Consider the following 18,142-nt stretch of genomic DNA (forward strand, 5'->3'; position numbering starts at 1 on the left):
AAACCGCAGATGAGGTAAGAAAAAACTGTACTTTCCAAATAACGTAATTTTACCTTTACATGCTGTCCTTTAATTCACTTGGCTTACCTTTTGACAGGTTTACTCTTTTCGCGGGATATGTTTTACAGGAAGCACCTCAAACTACGTATTTATTTAATCTTTTGAAGACACCGGGACCTATGTGTTAAAGGATCTCTAGAATACCATATTTCACATAAGTAGAAATAAATCCCCAGATTAAGCAGGTTTGCATATCCAGACTCCTAACTATGAAAACATTTACGATCACTACAACCACAATCATTTCAAGGATTCATACTGTTTTATTTAAGTTATTAGGACGTAAAATTGAATGTGATTTAGGGCCTATTCGGAAAATAGCTTTATACATTGCAAGACCTGTAAGGCCCAAATATTGACCGCAAACTCAAAGTCGTATTATCTGTCGCACAGGGCGGCCATTTCAGGCTTCGCTTGAAAGGGGGCCAAGAGCACCACTGACGTAAGACTTTCACGTTTTGTACTAATATATTAGTCGACAATCTATTAAAGTATACGTAAACCTCAAATTCTTGGAGGGCAATTACCTCCTCCTCTCCCCCTTTAATGCTGCCCCTGCTGTCACATAAAAGAATGCATGTTGTTTCGCGGGATAGTATCTCTTGCCGCGTGAAGCGATGAAAGATATGAGAAAATTAGTTCGCTTAACAATGTAATTGAGCTTTAAAACTTTTAAACCTATGAATCCTGGTAAAACAACAAAATATATTACGTTTCCAAATGCAATTTACACAATAAATAACACGAACAATGTGACAAGCAGGGAAAGAAGAGAAATTATTATATGGTAGGACGACAGACACAAAAATCACAAGCTGAATGTTTAAAGTGTATAGCAAAAAAAATGAGTATCTGAGTAGTGGTGTAGTTGGTAACATTCTAACCTAGAAACATCAACTGTTCCATGTTCGAATCTTAGTTAAGTGCACTTTTTCTTTTCGTCCAAGGAACAGCAATTACTTGTAGAATTATTTTTCTTTTCGTCGAAGGGACAGCCATTACTTGTAGTATTAGAGTTTTATATATGGTGTCATTCTGTTAGAATTTTTCTTATTCTTTTTTAATTTTAATAATATAAGGCTGCAGATATGATTCTACCTAGGCAGATCAAAAGTAAGGGTGTTCTAGATTTCTTTTCATTAATAAAATATAAAAAGAAACATATATACAAAACTAAATTACAAGTAATTGAAATGAAATAGCAACTGTCTGCCAGCTGACTTAGCCGGAATTTGTGTTTCTGTCCATCTATCTGTCTGTCTGTTTCACCATAACTGTCGTAAAACTTACTTCATTTTAATTAAACTTCGTATATGAATTTTTCCAATCTTTGAAAATAACTTCATTGCTTGATGTTGCAAGAATCTATCAAAATAAGAGAGTAAAGGCAATAAAATGCTCTCCGTATAGCAGGTTTTCACGTATAGAAAATCATTTCCTGGTAGAAACTACGTAAACATGATTTGAATTAGATAAAACGTAGCACATGCTTTCTTTAGGGTATCCCACTTATTTCCAATGGTTGTAATTGAAACCAATGAAAGTAATTCTACGCATTTTTTCCGACACTAAGTAAATCACAAACGAAATACTCTACAGAATGAATGAATGTGAAGGCGTGCGCTAAGGACCAGAGTAATATTATGTGTTGATTTATTTATTGAATCATATTCATTGTGGGTATTATTGATTTTATTTTTGTAAAGAAGGACGTTACTACCTGCAAATATAAATATAATTGTAACTATATTTTTTCTATTTTTGAACAAAATAATATGACGAGTGTGGATCTTTTTGTTTGTTTTTGGGTGTGAGACTGTTGACCCAATGAAATTTTCTTCAGTAGTACGCAACTATTTATTCAGTGAGTCATCCCTAAACGCTATAGGCAAAGAAAGCAAAGCAATATTGTCTGAAGCGTATTTTGAATTGTCTTGTCTCTGTTTAACCTGTGAAGTGAAGGCACTTTGCTTCTAAATTGAATTTCTGATACACAATATGTAAATAGAATATTGGTCTGTCTGCGGAAACAAAAAGGAGGGGAAAGAAAAATATGAGTTATGCGCGTCACTCTATTATATCTTTAAGCATATTGAATAAATAAATCATCCCCAGTATTTAATTAAAATATGATCAATAAGCTAGCGTTATTATCGAGTGGAAAGATAGTATGTGTCCTGGAACTTATATTATATGTGGAAGAGTTCGTGTCAGATGCAGAAGTAATGTAACTTTTAATGTAACATTTTTTTTTTTTTTTTTTTTTGATTACGACGTTTAGGCTAAAGAAGACAAGGACAAATTGATCATGAACTTACAAATAATTGTTGCAACGATACATGGGTAAAATGGAAGTACACTCTGTCCTAGCGTTCGGTGCGGAAAATCTGGGCTCTATTCCCAGTGTGAGTTTATCTGGTTCGGGATCCCACGTTATTCTGTAGGCCGACCTATCATATAGTCTCGGTCACGTTACGTTAAACTCCTAATCATCCAACTCATCAGTCTTAGAGCTCATAAGAGTCTGAGGTGATTGATTTGAAATCCGTGATGGGTTGCAATTAATCTAAAAAGCCAAAAGTAGAATCACAGCACGGGTACAAAAATTGATCTCTTGCTGAAGCATAGTGACTTATAATTAAATTTCAGATTTCTAGCTTCCAAAAATTGTACTTATAGGTTCCTAATATAAGCTTGGAGAAGTAGTTACATATATTCTAAAACTTATGAAATAGAATCAACAATTCCTTTAAAAATATTGACTAAAAATACTTTAAATCCAAGGTTTAAAAAGAAATATGTAAAAATAATTAGACATAGTTACATTAGTCTGGATTTTCAAAGCACGTTTTTTCATTGTTCACGTCATTTTAAAAATTATCAACCAGCTAGTTAAAATCCCCCTTCTTTTCACGAGAGAATAAGTTTATGAAAATGTTATTTGTGAAACATTTAAGCCCCTTCTCTCCCCTAAAAGTGAATGATAAAAGCTGTCCAAGTCAATCTACGTGCTAGCTATGTTCAAAATTCATTTTTAACAGTTAAATTGCTTTTTTGGTTTGACCATTTTATGACTAGAGAATGTGATATTAGGATCTTGTAGGAATTATCCACCCTTTCCCAATCCTTTACATTCTACAAGACCAATTTTACTGGTTCGCTTGATTGAATTTTGACAATTCCTTAAAATCATATAACTTATCTTTTATGTAATTCTCAAGCGTGTTTTCTCTTATAGACCTTCTAGTTATCTTTCAGTGCAATGTCTTGACACATACACACACAGGCACACACATCAAGAGAGAAAGACAATTATAAATTTAGTGAGAAGAGAGGGGAGAATCGTGTTGTTAGAATTACATTTAAAATGAAATGAACATTAATGAAAAATTAGTTTAACATTCCACGATTAAGTCCTTTAAGCTAAAGGAGACGGATCATCAATTAAAATACCAGGTATACCAGTTAATAATGCGGATTTGGTAATCAAAGAAAATATGAAAAGTTCAACAGAAACAACAAAAGGGGTTTATTCAAAGTAATGCTCATCGCTATCTCCACATTGCGTCCATCTTTCAGGCAATTTGTGGATACTGTCCCAAAAGAACTTGGTGTCCTTGGAAGCAAACCATTCAGAGACCCACTTTTCCACCTCTTCATACGTTCGGAAGTACTGCTCAGGAAGTGCGTGTGCCATCGACCGGAACAAGTAATAATCTGAAAGGGGCAAGGTCTGGTGAATAGGGCAGGTGAGCTAATATCCCAGCCTAGGTCCTTTAACGTGTCTTTAACAGGCTTTGAAGTGTGTGATGACGCGTCATCATGCAAAATTATTTTACCGTGTCATGTTGCCCATTGTGGTCGTTTGACGATCAAAGTCTGGTTGAGTTTGATGATTTGCTGTCGGTAGCGACCACTATTAACGGTTTCACCGTGTTTAGGAAGCTCAAAGTACAGTACACCCTCCTGATCCCACCACTACTGAGCATTGTCTTTTGTTCAAACCGATTTGGCCTTGTAGTCGATGTTGATGGTTGACTTGGATGAACTCACCACTTTTTGGGTAAAGGATTTTCAAAATAAAGTCACTTTTGGTCACCAGTCACTATGCGATGTAGAAAGGATTTTCTTTGGTGACGTTGAAGTAGGACTTCATAAATGACTTTTTGATATTTCATTTGTTTCTCAGTCAGTTCATGTATCACCCATTTCCCTTCCTTCGAAACCTTACTCATTGCTTTTAAACGATTGGAAACTGTTTGCTAAGCAACGATCAATCTTTTGGCAAGTTGTTTCTGAGTTTGACACGCATCTTGATCCAATAATGCTTGCAGTTCTTGGTTCTCAAACTTTTTCGGTTGGCTTGGTCGTTCGATGTCTGTAACATTGAAATCTCCATCTTAAAGCGTTTAAACCAGCGTTCACACGTATCTTGAGATGGAGCATGTTAATTTTAAGTTTCCCGAAGAATTCGGAAACTTTCAAGAGCACTTTTCTTCAAAATGATGTAATGAAGTAACACTTCCCGCACATGCTCTTTTTTCGGCACGAACTTTACCATGTCTGAGCATAAAAATTTCTATGCAGTTAACAGCATCGTCCCACTTGACAACCAAGGACTGCACGCTTCTTATCACTAGAACGAAATAGCACACTCCTAACATGTGGTCCGGATGCCAGGTTAAACTGTATGTTCATGTTTCATATAGCATCACTCCTGAGCGGGACGCTAAACTCAAATCAACAGCTACAACTAATAACAGACATTCTAGAAAGAGCTCCGCAGATCATTTTCTTCATAATAAACTTTTTTCGTATCAAATAGGACAAACGTAAAAGTATAATAACAAGCATTCTGTAAAACCCTCCGAAGTATTTAAAAATCTAAAAAGATTTGATGTAGGAACTTCCACCAGAAATAGGTTCTAGCAAGCAAAGTAGGCTACGTTTGGCATTATTGAATATGATCAGTTGCTACATTTGCTAATGAAATGTTGACGTTACTTGTCCTCCCGTATATGCAAAAGAAAACATATTTTTTAACAAAAATCCGGCGTTAGATACGCTGATTTATATATTTAAAAATCGGGAAGCAGGAGTTGGCCCAGTGAGATACTCCCTGGATTTATCGCTAGTTTGGTCAGTTTGTAACGACAATATTACTGTATAACCATGGGACGCCGAACTTGTGCTGCGTTATGCAAGGTGTAAAGTTCTTAACATATTTCCAATTCTATCGATAACCAAATTCAAGGTGTATATTTCAAGGTGAAGAGTCCCTATCTATTCAAGAAACTTGTATTTGAGCATATAAGGGCAAATACTTTTGCTAACTTCAGCCCTGCACTTTATTGCAGTTTATTTTATTATAAGCCATTGCTTAATTCTATTATAGAATTGTTCATAATATTTGTCATATTATCTTCGACATTTTCAACTATAAATATTTTATTTTTTCATTTCTTTATGTAACGAAATGTAATGGCATAGAAGCATTAATAATAATAATAATAATAATAATAATAATAATAATAATAATAATAATAATAATAATAATAATAATAATAATAATAATAATAATAAAATCATAGTCATATCCTTATCAGAATTTCTGGTTTAGTCAATAAATGAATTCCACATGGTCTCTATTCAAAGTTCTATTTAATCGAATCCGATAGAAATACAAAGAGAAACTTCAAAAACAGGTAAAAGAAAAATCTTACTTTGATGGAACTTTAACTAACTTGTAAGAGTGATCTACGCGCAAGTGCTATAGACCACTTTTTTCTTTTCTTTAAGTTTGATTCACCGAACGTGTCTTAGTAACTTGTCTCTATTTTCTACTCGGTATACACATTTTACAGTTATTTCCAGTAAACCTTGGACGACAGGGACACGAACACAAGAACATTGAAGGCAGTTAAAATTCCAAATTTTCTCCCAGCGGGAATCGAACCCGGGAACCCCTACACCAGATGTACACTTGCTAGCCACTAGACCGGCAGGGAGAGCAAATGAAAAGTATTTTGTAGTGTCTGAAGTTTAAGCTTATTTCACCTTGATGTAATATGTCTATTGATCGTATGTTTATGTTCACCGTATTTGTTTCTTTGAGGAATGATGTATGTTATTAATATAGGTTCTATCACTTATTCGTCCATAAATATTATATAAAGTATCAGAATTATTCATGATTTTTCATGGAATTCATTGGTAAATGCACAGTAGACAAAGAGTGCAATTCGAAGTAGAGTTCGACAGGGATATCTTTCGCCGACATTATTTAATATCTATCTAGAAAAGATAGCGAAAAGGAAAATGAAATGAAATCTTTAAGTTTTACGTTCCACGATTATGCCGGTTAGGCTAAAGGAGACGGATAGCGAAAAGGAGTCTACATAATGGATATGGAATTTCGTTAGGAGGTAAAACGATTAGGTGTATACGGTTTGGGGATGATATGACTGTTGTTGCAGAATATAAAAAGAAAATCAGTAAGATGTTGAAAACTTGAGAAGAATTTGTGAAGAATATAGGATGAAAATAAATGTGAGAAAGACAAAATCCTTGGTAATTGGAACGAAGTGATAGGTGTCAAATATAGAAGTAGGAGCGGAGAAAATACAACAGATGACTAGCTTTCTCTAACAAGTAACACTTCCCAAGTGTAACACTCCTCTTTTGATAAAATTTGGCAAGTAGATACTACACATAAAATAAACGAACATGTGTGTTCTTTTTATTTTCTGCGGAAAAACAGTTTCCCCACACCCAAAAATTTGGAATTTGACACCCTAGAGGTAAAAACAAGTGGATCGAAGTGAACGAAATTGTGCACAGATATTGTAGATGTAAAATGAGGGAATGCGGGTTTGGTATTTTTCTGAAAAAAAAAAAAGCGGTCAAGTGCGGCACGGATCCTAACCTTTTATCACAAATATAAAACGTGCTAACAATAGTATGACAGTTGTGTGGAAAGAACATGAAGAATTCCAACGAAAGTTTGTGTAGGGACACTACGCAAAAAAATAAACGAATATTGTTTTTTATTTTCTGCGGAGAAAAGGTTTTAGAGGGCAAAAGCTCCCTCTCAAAATTTTGAAAGTTTACAACCGAAAATCAAGAACAAGTGCACCAAAGTGAATGAAATTGTGCACAGATATTGTAGACGTAAAATGAGGAAACATGTGTTTCGTATTTTCCTCGAAAAAACGGTTGGGTGGACCCCTCCAAACCTTTGATCATGAAATATCAAAAGTGCTAATAACAGTAAGTTAGAAGTGCTTAAAGGACATGAAGAACTGCAACAAAACTTTGTGTAGGGATAACACGCAAAAAATAAACGAATGTTTTTTTTTTTCTAGGGAAAATAGGTTTTAGGGGCAAAAACCTTCACCCGAAACTTTGAAATTTGATGACAGAAAGGCAAGAAGAAGTTAACCAAAGTGAATGAAACTGTGTACAGTCGTAAAATGAGGGAATATGTGTTTCGTATTTTTCCTGAAGAAGAAACAGTTGGATTGCTCACAGACCTTCTAAACCGTTGATTACGAAATATCAAAAGTGCAAATAAGTATAAGTCAGAAGTTCCTAAAGGATATGGAGAATTGCAACGAAACTTCGTGAGGAACAATTTGCAAAACAATAAACGAAACGTGTTTTAATTCGTGCGGAAAAACAGTGTTGGGGCCAAGGTCCCCTCTGAAAAAAGTAAATATTACGATAATAGCGCAGGAAGGAGTGGATCGAAGAAAATGAAATTATGTGAAGATATTGTATATATAAAATAAGGCCTTTCGTATTTCTCAAGTGCTTCAAATTTTCTTCAAGTGCTTCAGATTTGCTTCAAATTTGGCACATCAACAGCAAACAGGAAATAAATCGACATGCGTTTTTGTTTATGCGGGAAAACATTGTAAGTGTTAAAGGCGCCTCCTGAAGCACTATAAAATACGCTATGTTTGTGCTTACTGTTGATCTGCCAAATTTGATGGGGACACTTGTGAAGGCCTTAACTTACATATACAGTATCTACACACAATTTCGTTCGCTTCGGTCCACTCCTTCTGCCACTCAACGCCTCGGTCGACCGAACAGTTTTTTTCTCTTCAGGAAAATACGAAACATATATTCTATATCTGTGCACAATTTCAATCATTTCGGTCCACTTCTTTTTTTCTTTGGGGTGTCAAATTTCAAAATTTTGGGTGGGAGCTTTTGCCCCTAAAACGGGTTTTCCGCAGAAATTTAAAAAATATATTCGTTTATTTTTTTGCGTATTGTCCTTACACAAACTTTCATTGTAATTCTTCATGTTCTTTAGACACATCTGACATAGTCTTATTAGCACTTTTGATATTTCATGATGAAAGGTGTGGAGGGGTCCGTGTCAGGGTTGTAAAAAATAGTATCTTTTTAAAAAGAACATAATTTGTTTAAAACATGAAAAAGGTGTTCAAAATGTTTTAAACATGTTTTAAAATGCACACACACAAAACATGTTTTAAACATTTTGAACAGTTTAAAACATGATTTTAAACATATTTCAAAATCATGTAATAACGTATTTATTGACTTTTTTGCTCTTGCAACTGATCTTTTCATTTATTAAATTTTTATACTGGTTAAGACTACACTGTGTGGATACAGACTATTTCAGTATAGATTAATAATTCTCAACTTATTTCATATCATCACCCCTTTTTATTACACTCTCTTGCCAGTGACTCTCATACATAAGCACTTTCTTGGTTGTAATAAGCTTTTAAGATAGATTTTAAATCTATCTACTATGGAGATTTCACACATTCTATCAATATACATGGCAAAACAAAAGTCCTTGCCATCCTTGTGCATTGAGAACGGGTTGAGGGAGAATGATGAAACTTGGAAGTGCTCTGACACATCAAATGGTGTTATGACGCATCACGGTGGACATCTTTGCTTGACGTTCGAAATTTCAAATGCAAAGGGAGTCATGTTACATGTTTTAAGGCTAGAATTTTGCAAGAAATACAGTTGTGTGGTTAATTTAGCCCCAAAGCAAGTCATTTCGGAGTTCTCATTTCTGAAAGTTATCCTTTACGGGCTAAACTCGCGTTTCGTGGAGATTGGTGAGATTTTCGTTGCAAAATTTGATTATTATTTCAGAACACTGATGCCAATAAAATTATTTTAAAATAATAAATTTTCGAAAAGTAATGTTTGAAGCACACTTCATGTTGTGCTAACTTTAGAATATTTTCTGCAAGCCTATGTAATTGGTTGTTTTATGAGTCAATAATTTATTGAAGAAAAGTAATATTTGGGGCGTTCAGAGCACAATGGATCCAAATCGATTTTCAATAAAATTCAGTTTTGTTCAGCAAATGAATTCTATTTCAAAACGTAATATCTTCGCAGTCAGGAGTCCAAAACAAAATGTAACTAAAACCACGTGAAAGGACGTGGGATAGTTTCATATGACAGCCGCTAGATAGGGGCGTCAGTGGGACGGGAGGGCAGCCGCCACCATCCCCACCCTGAATTTCAGATTTTGGGGTAGTAAGGCAGTTTTTTAGAAATCTTTTGATAACCAAAGTCCAACAGAAAATCTTGAGGTCCTTACACCGAATAAATACGGAGAACATACAGATAATTAAAACTGGAAAGTTGCTTAGGCTCAATTTCCAGAATTTTAAGCAGGCCCGAAGCTCGTAAGTAGAGTCACCTTTGAAATCCTTGGGCCAAAACGTATACAAGAGAGCAATATAGGCGTATAGCTCCTTATGGCTAATGGAAATGGATTACAACTGATCAAAATCCGTATTTATTCGGTGTAAGGACTTAAAATTTTTTATGTTGGACTTTACTCAGCAAAAGGTTTCCAAATTTGCATTAATGCCCTCAAAATCTTAAATTCAGGATAGAGGGCCTGCATTTATTTAACGCAATTATGCATCATGGACTATGACATTCGGAACTTGACTTGTTAATCATTTCTACGCTGCAGTGTACACAATATAATGTTAATATCTTAAATTTATGAGCGGGGGGAAATTAGCCCACCACCACCACCATCAACGCCCTTGTCTAGTAGTTGTTCTATGAAACTCTAGTCCACACCCTTTCACATGGTTTTTGTTTCATTTATTTCGTACCCTTGGCTACAAAGATACTACGTTTGCTGGACAAAAGTGGATCTTTCTGAAAATGGACTTGGATCCCTTGTGCTCTAAACGCCCAATATTTAAAAATATTTTATAAAAACTGAGTTGGAGCCAAATTTATCCTGCAACCCAAGTTTGTTCGAAACGCATAAAATTAGTTTGTTTAGTTTGATTGATTACAGTCTTTTATCAGCAGCAAGGTTGTATGAGACAGGGTTTTCTTGTTTAAAGTGGGATCCAAATCAGTAATTTTGAAATTTTACGTAGAATCGCAGTGAAAATCTATGTAACAAATGCCGACGTCCCTTGCTTTTACCCTCAAAATTTAATGTTAAAAAACCGAAAATTGTGCCTTGTAGCGTGGTGCATGCATACAGACAGACAAATTGAAATCAAATTGTTCCAGACACTGACGTTCGGCAATAATATTACATAAAGTATCACCCTTTAATACCTAGGTAATAAGTTACGCAGGCGACTGCCATACCTTTCGCTTTCTCGTCTGGTCCCTTCATACAAGCTATGCCAAGGTGTAAAGTTTTGAAGAAAATTTGGAACTGGGGTGGGGAAGAGGGACAAAATAAAGTTTTCATAATGAAAAACATTTTGTTGATACAAAATTAATTCTTGCCTGAAGTTCCCAGTTGCACGTCAACCACATCATTGACGTTAGAATCATCAGAAACAATTTTCGGATCAACACTTTTACCATTTGTTTGGGTTTCCAGTTTTTTTCATAGCAATGCATTTTTCATAATGATACTTCATTCTTTAAACTAAACCAACCATTTCTTTCTTACATTTTTTGCAACGAGCTCGTATGGTCGTTTTCTTATGTGATGGAGTTTGAGTTACTCTAATAAATTTGCTCCAAATCATGTCCTGTCCTTTTTTCTTCCCGTAAAACTCATGTTAAACTATTCCAAGCTGTACGGAGATTGAGAACCAATATGTACCGTATCAACGAATGCTTGCGATATTTTAATTTCTGAACCGCAATTTAACAAATATCCTTTTCTTTGTTTTCTGAATACAACACAAATTTGTTTCCATGATAATTATTTTATTTATTTTTTAATATCATTTCTACAAATAATCCAACCTTTGACTACGACACTTTGTAACAATTTTACTGAGAAGCATTTATACAATAAAATATACGTTAAAATAAGGGGAGAAAAGAGACAAAATAAATTGTAGATCACCACATTGACCTGTTGTGACCACGGGAAATCAAAACATTTACATGGAAACAAAATAGTCTTCTGAATGGGGAGCACTTTTTGACAATTTTCTTTCTCCGGTAGATTTTTTTTTTTTACAAAAATAACATAAAATAAAAATAAACATATGTTTAAAACCAGTCTTTAAAATGCACGTGTTTCAAACAAAATGTTTAAAACGTATACAAAATTTGTTTTTAACAAAAATCAATTGTCTGAAACAAGTTTTAATTATTTGTTTTAAACATTTTGTTTTAAACAAAACAACCCTGGTCCGTGTCCCACCAAACCGTTTTTCCCAGAAAAATACGAAACACGTATTCCCACATTTTACGTCTACAATATCTGTGCATAATTTCGTTCACTTCGGGATACTTGTTTTTGTTTTTCGAGAGTCAACTTTCAAAATTTTGGGTGGGAACTTTTGCCCCCTTAAACCGTTTTTCCGCAGAAAATAAAAAGCGCATATTCGTTTATTTCATGTGTATTATCTACCTGCCAAATTTTATCAAAATTGGAGTGTTACACGTGGGAAGTGTTACTTGTGAGTAGTGTTATTAGTGATGATATGACTGCAAACGTGAAATAAAAGCAAGGATGGAATGGTGAAAGATGGCTTTAGAATGAAGAAAATACTATTTTATGGGACAGTGCATAAAGAGCTGAAAAAAGACTCATAAAATGCTGCGTGTACTATGTTTTACTGTATTGTATAGGGCAGAAACATTAGGCAAAAATGTTGAAAAACAATTGAAGGCTTTCGAAATATGGGTGTGGAGAAGAATTGAGAGATTTAGCCGGGTCGAGAATAAAACGAATGTGAGGGTGTTAGAAATGGTAGGAAAAATAATATTATGAAGGGGAAGATAAACCGGTTGGGATATTGGTTAAGAATGAACTTATTATGAGGGACGTGCTAGACGGTATGGCGGCAGGAAAGACAGGGACGGGACGAATTAGGCTATATCGAAACTGAATTAAGCTATGGGCTATATCAAAACAGAAAAATCATATGTGAAGATGAAGAATTTAACAGAATATCTTGGAGCATGGCAGCTTCTAAGCTGCGGCAAGTGACCCGCTAATAATGTCGAAATGCTTCTGATGATAATGATGCTGATGATGCAGAGTAGAAACAGAAAGATCCACTTTAGTGATATTTCTAATAAGAATCACAATGCAAATTTCTACAGGCTGTCAAAATGTCTCGTCCTAAAGGTTGTAGAGAGCTATGTGTTACTCTGCGAGGGGAAATTATAGGTCGAGTAACAATGGGACAAACTGTCATTCAGATAGCTAGGGATATGGGTTGTGACGAGAAAACAGTGAAAAAATTGATTTAGCGGTATGAAGAAGGTGGTGAATATTTCACATCTCGACCAAGAAGTTGGAGGCTAATAATAATAATAATCTCAGGAATTTATATTTATTTTCCAGCAAGACTTTTGCATATCCTCCTAGTGCAGTATTATTTTTAAATGGTCATTATAAAATTGTCAAGCTAAATTTTAAAGAGTCATTATAAGTGGTGCTTTATTCATTTCACAATTCATTTCTACCAGTAGCTTTCGCACCCTTACTCGCTCTTCACGCGTACCCAGGAGGAAGCTGCGCGCCCCCTGCTTGTTAACCACTGGTTCCCATTGAGGCATTCTGACTGTCTGTTAAAAGTTTTCATTCTGACTACTATCAGTAAACTGGATTCTTTTGTTTCTACTGCGCACGTACTAATGACTTTCAATGAAAGATCATGAATAATTCTGATAATTTATATAGTATTTATGGACGAATATGTAATAGAACCTATATCAATAACATACATCATTCCTCAAAGTAACAAATACGGTGAACATAAACATACGATCAATTGACATATTACATAAGGGTGAAATAGGCTTAAAGTTCAGACACTACAAAATACCTTTCATTTGCTCTCCTGCTGGTCTAGTGGCTAGCACATGTGCCTTTGGTGTACGGGGTCTCGGGTTCGATTCACGCTGGGAGAAAATTTGGAATTTTAACTGTCTTCAATGTTCTTGTGTTCGTGACCCTGTCGTTCAAGGTTACTGGAAATAACTAAAATGTGTATACCGAGTAGAAAATAGAGACAAGCTACTGAGATACGTTCGGTGAATCAGATATCTTAAAGAAAAGAAAAAAGTGGTCTAAACCGCTTGCACGGAGATCACTCTTAAAGGTTAGTTAGAGTTCCATCAAAGTAAGATTTTTCTTTTACCTGTTTTCAAAGTTTATCTTTGTTTTTCTATCGGATTCGATTAAATAGAACTTCGAATAGAGACCATATGGAATTCATTTATTGACTAAGCCAGAAATTCTGATAAAGATACGACTCTGATTTTATTATTATTATTATTATTATTATTATTATTATTATTATTATTATTATTATTATTATTATTGTTGTTGTTGTTGTTGTTATTATTATTGTTAAGTTTAAGTTTGTTATTGTATTATTAAGTTTAAAATGAGGCCATGATCATTTACGTAAACTAAATGATAATTTATTTGATAATATTCACTAGTCCACCATACATTTGCGAGATTTTGCTTTTGGAAATGAAGTGTATACAACATTGTAACATAAAATATTACAATAAAATATATTATTAAAAATATTGATTAAGCAATTGGAGTTAAACATGCCTTTCCTGTAAGGATTATATAGAGAGAGGATTTACTTTAAAGTGTAAGCCCCACGAATATTCGGGTTTTAATCCGATTAGAAATCCATAACTTACACGATAATATTTACTTCATTACTTCTATAATTGTTTATTTTTTACGTATTATAATTCATTTTAAGTTATAATTTTGCCATTTCAAAAGGTGGAACGAGAAATGAATGTACTATTCTATTTGTTAAGAAAACCTTTGAAACAGTGATGATTTCACAGGGTGACCAGAGGGAAAACTTGAGACACTGACGACAGAAAAAAATTTCCCCCTTCGCGGCCCTTTCTTCGATCATGCTCAAAGTGGACTAATAGTGTTTTAGCTATTTTCCGTCCTTCATATATTGACAATCCCCCAAGAAGAATCTAAAATCACCAATGCTTATAAATAGTTTTTCATTATAAATCAAAGGATAATAATGAAATATTGAACATACTTAATATTTTGCTTTCAGCTATGGATTTTAGATTTGCAATTCATATAATGTTCCGTTCTAATCAAATTTGAAAGAAAAGTAGCTGCCAAAGACTTATTCAAAGAAATGTTCTCAGTCCTCTGATGAAAATTGGAACACACCTTAAAAGAACGAATACCTTTTACAGGGTTTGAACACATAAACTTCTGATTAATAGACTATTCACTCAAACCGCTTAACCATTTCACATGACTTTAGAGCGCCTTTTTTGACTTTTGTCTAAAGTGGTTTTCTGCTCCACACTCGCTTTTGTTTATGTCGGTACAACTGTGAGTTTGTGATGGTTATTTGGACGTTACAAGTCGTGCATTGTATAAAAGTCTTTTTCGTATAAATTATATCTGATTTTACGTCCTAATAACTTATATACAACAGGTTGAATCTGTGAAATGATTTGGGTTGGAGTGATCATATATGTTTTCATAGTTAGGAGTCTGGATATGCAAACCTTCTTAACGTGGGGACATACATATGTGAAATTTGGTACGAGTATAATAGACGCACTGTATTTGATTCAAAATAAAGGAGTTTAGTATTTTGTTTTTAAAAATCTATAATTTTGAAAATTTAGTGAATAGAATGGTATAATACAATCCAAGTTCTCAATTATATATTCCTGTTGTTTGTCAATTAATTTGACTATTAACAAGCAACTGTTTTGATCGAACTGAAAAGGCTCTTTCTTCAGGCAAGCCAGAAGAAGTAACGCTTTAGATGAGTGGTTAGAGTTGTGCTTTTCTAATCCCGCAGTTTGGGCTCCATTCTCCTCCGAGATCTTTGTACTTTTTATTATGTTTCATTTATAAGACTGAGCTGCAGTTGGATGCTGCTAAATGAAAGATAATATCCAGTGGATAAATTTAGTGATGATGTAATTCTGAAAATAAAGGAAGAAAAATGAATATAGAAAATCAGTTACAGAGTTAATTCTGTTAATGGTTCTATATTTGATACTATCCATTAAGTCGGTGCATTTTTAAATTGTTGTTTATTGACACTATATTTTCCCTCTTTCTCTTTGTGTCTCAATGTATAAATTTTAACAAATATTATACAAATCACCTTAGTTATTTTTGCAGCCTAACGGAAATACGTTGATGCGGATAAGTCCTCCAGCTCGTCACAGTGTTATCGAATTTCGCATTTTTAATATTTACAAATAAATTACCAATAGTTAGCATTTTCAAAAATCATTTAATGAATAATGAAATCAACAATTCCTTCTTTCGAAGTCGTATTACGTATCAATCAGTGATACCGGAACCTAGAAGCTCACGCTCTGTTAGACCAACAAAATTTTCATTGGGGGTTGGGTTCTCCCCCAAATGATTCATCCATATTTTTAATTGATTTGGAGGTATAACTACTGTTAATAGTTTCAAAACTCAGCGCAAAGATTTGAGTTAGTTAAAAAAAAATAACCTACTACATATACCACATAATCTATCCGTATTTTATTTGATACACGGATATGTACAATTATTTGAACTAAGTAAACTTGTTTATATAATCCCTCATTAGAGTTAATTATAAGATTAACTAAGTCCCTCGACTATTATCTACTCATCGGCGCCTTTGGTATCCGTATATTTTTTCAAGTGGCTGTGTATAATTTTACGTGTGTATCATACAAACAAGAATTATTGTGAGTACAAGTATCCAAAGACTCCCTGTTGTCATTTCGTCAGCCAGCGTTTCGCTCCACTCCTGTACAAAAACACTCTTTACGATTTGTTCTTTTAACAGGTGGGGACAATTTTATGCTGTTGTACTAGCTACTCTACCAGGCGTAATAATCTCGGAGCAAGCGTTAGTTGGGTTGCCTATCTCACGTATTTTATACCTCAAGAATTTCTGTGGCTCACTGTACACAGGAGATGTGGTTAGAGGTAAAAGTGGATCTGAAAATGTAAGCGGGCGCATAACGTCACGCCGTTCCCCCTATCTTTGCTAATTATATTCTTTTCGGAAGTGTAGGAACTCCTTAGATATTTTTAGAAGTAGAGAAATGACGTCCCCTCTCGTTCCCTTTCACTTTTACCCCTGGATATGGCGCGTTATTTATTGTTGTTTATTGTGTACCTAATGTAAACTTCCAGGTTTTTTGTGTCATAAACTTGATGATTGAAAAATAGAAATAAAACTAAAAGTATTAATAACTTACTTCTCCGTTTACTTCTTTCGAGAGGCACTCCTTCGTAACATCGTTTATATCCTTCAACCCCGCAACACACGTAGCCAAATACACAATCTCTATGCTCTTCACAAAGGTAGTTGAATATGGAAGTTCCTTGAGGGTGAATTGGACAGACGCGTCTTCTCTTTCCTGAAATTAAAGATATATATATATATATATATATATATATATATATATATATATATATATATATATATATATATATATATATATATATATATATACTAGCTAGACCTGCGCTGTCTATTCAGCGCATCGTTCCGTTATGACCATGAATCTTCCCACTGTGCATTTCTCCTTACTCACAGAAGTAAAGAAAGAAGACTCACAAAGAAAGTGAGCTGCAAATTTGTAGAAGTAATACGATATCAAGTGGAAATATTTTTTCTAATGAATCCATATCCGTCCAAGTACGCCTCATTGTGTCTCTTGAGGCCTTTGAAGTTGCCAACATGCAATAGGTTTTGCCATTCAGATTTAAGCAAAGCACCTGAAATGTCCGTCAACCAGCCATACGTTACTTCTCTACTGGTTGCCTAACACCGTAGTTTCTGCCTGCAACAATGTTAATCTTATGCGCTTAAAACAGCCCCTAAAATGTTGAATAGAACAATAACGACACCATTTTTGAAAATTTGAATGACAACTGCAAAATCTACACAAAATTTGGAATCGATGAGTGAAAACGGCACGTTTCTAGCAGTTCTAGTTTCCGAGGTCTCATTGTCGAAAGAATTGTCCACAAACATATAGTTTAAAAGGACAACAAAGATGGCAGCACAATTCATTTTCGTTTATTTTGGAGAAGGCTTATTAAAATACAAAGGCTTTGAACAATAATTTAAAAAAATAAACTTTATAAAAAAGATCTATTTAAATAATTTATTTAAAGTAGACATACTTTAAAATATTTGTCTTTGTTAAACGTGAAATCACAAATAACCGTAAATCAAAGGTTTGAAATCAAAAGTTAGAGGTTGAAGCTCAGGCGTTTTTACGCATCAGATACTTCCGATCGATTGCTTAATCGATCAATCAGCTGTGACGTACCAGACGTCAGAACAGCTGCTTTTTGGAAATACCTTCCTGCTCCTCATCCTCGGCTTTCTTTCCTCGTCATTCTGTCGAGTTCCGTTCGTCAGACTCATCCAGCCAAGGACGTACGGTACTACAGGTCTGACTGGAAGCTAGCTGCACCTGGACTACTATCCAAACGGGTAGTCCTACCTTTCATCAAACATCACATTTCATCAAGCCATTAGCAGACATCGACGCACACACACTTTGGGCAGTGGCCCACGGACAGATTTTCCATGGCGGACCCGCGCACAGTCTCTGGCTACAA

The 18,142-nt window shown here is 34.6% G+C and overlaps 1 protein-coding gene across 1 annotated transcript in view; it reads right to left on the reverse strand.

Annotated features, from left to right (window-relative positions):
• LOC145664050 (uncharacterized) overlaps positions 1–18,142 on the reverse strand; it is a 96,556-nt gene that overhangs the window by 49,604 nt on the left and 28,810 nt on the right. Inside the window, exon 2 of the mRNA XM_081730375.1 lies at positions 16,765–16,926. Within this exon, the coding sequence (XP_081586501.1) occupies positions 16,765–16,926 (162 nt within the window). The remainder of the gene's footprint in view (positions 1–16,764; positions 16,927–18,142) is intronic.

This window comes from Thermobia domestica, chromosome 11 (assembly GCF_964235325.1).
Source record: "Thermobia domestica chromosome 11, izTheDome1.hap1.1, whole genome shotgun sequence".
Lineage (NCBI taxonomy): Eukaryota > Metazoa > Arthropoda > Insecta > Zygentoma > Lepismatidae > Thermobia > Thermobia domestica.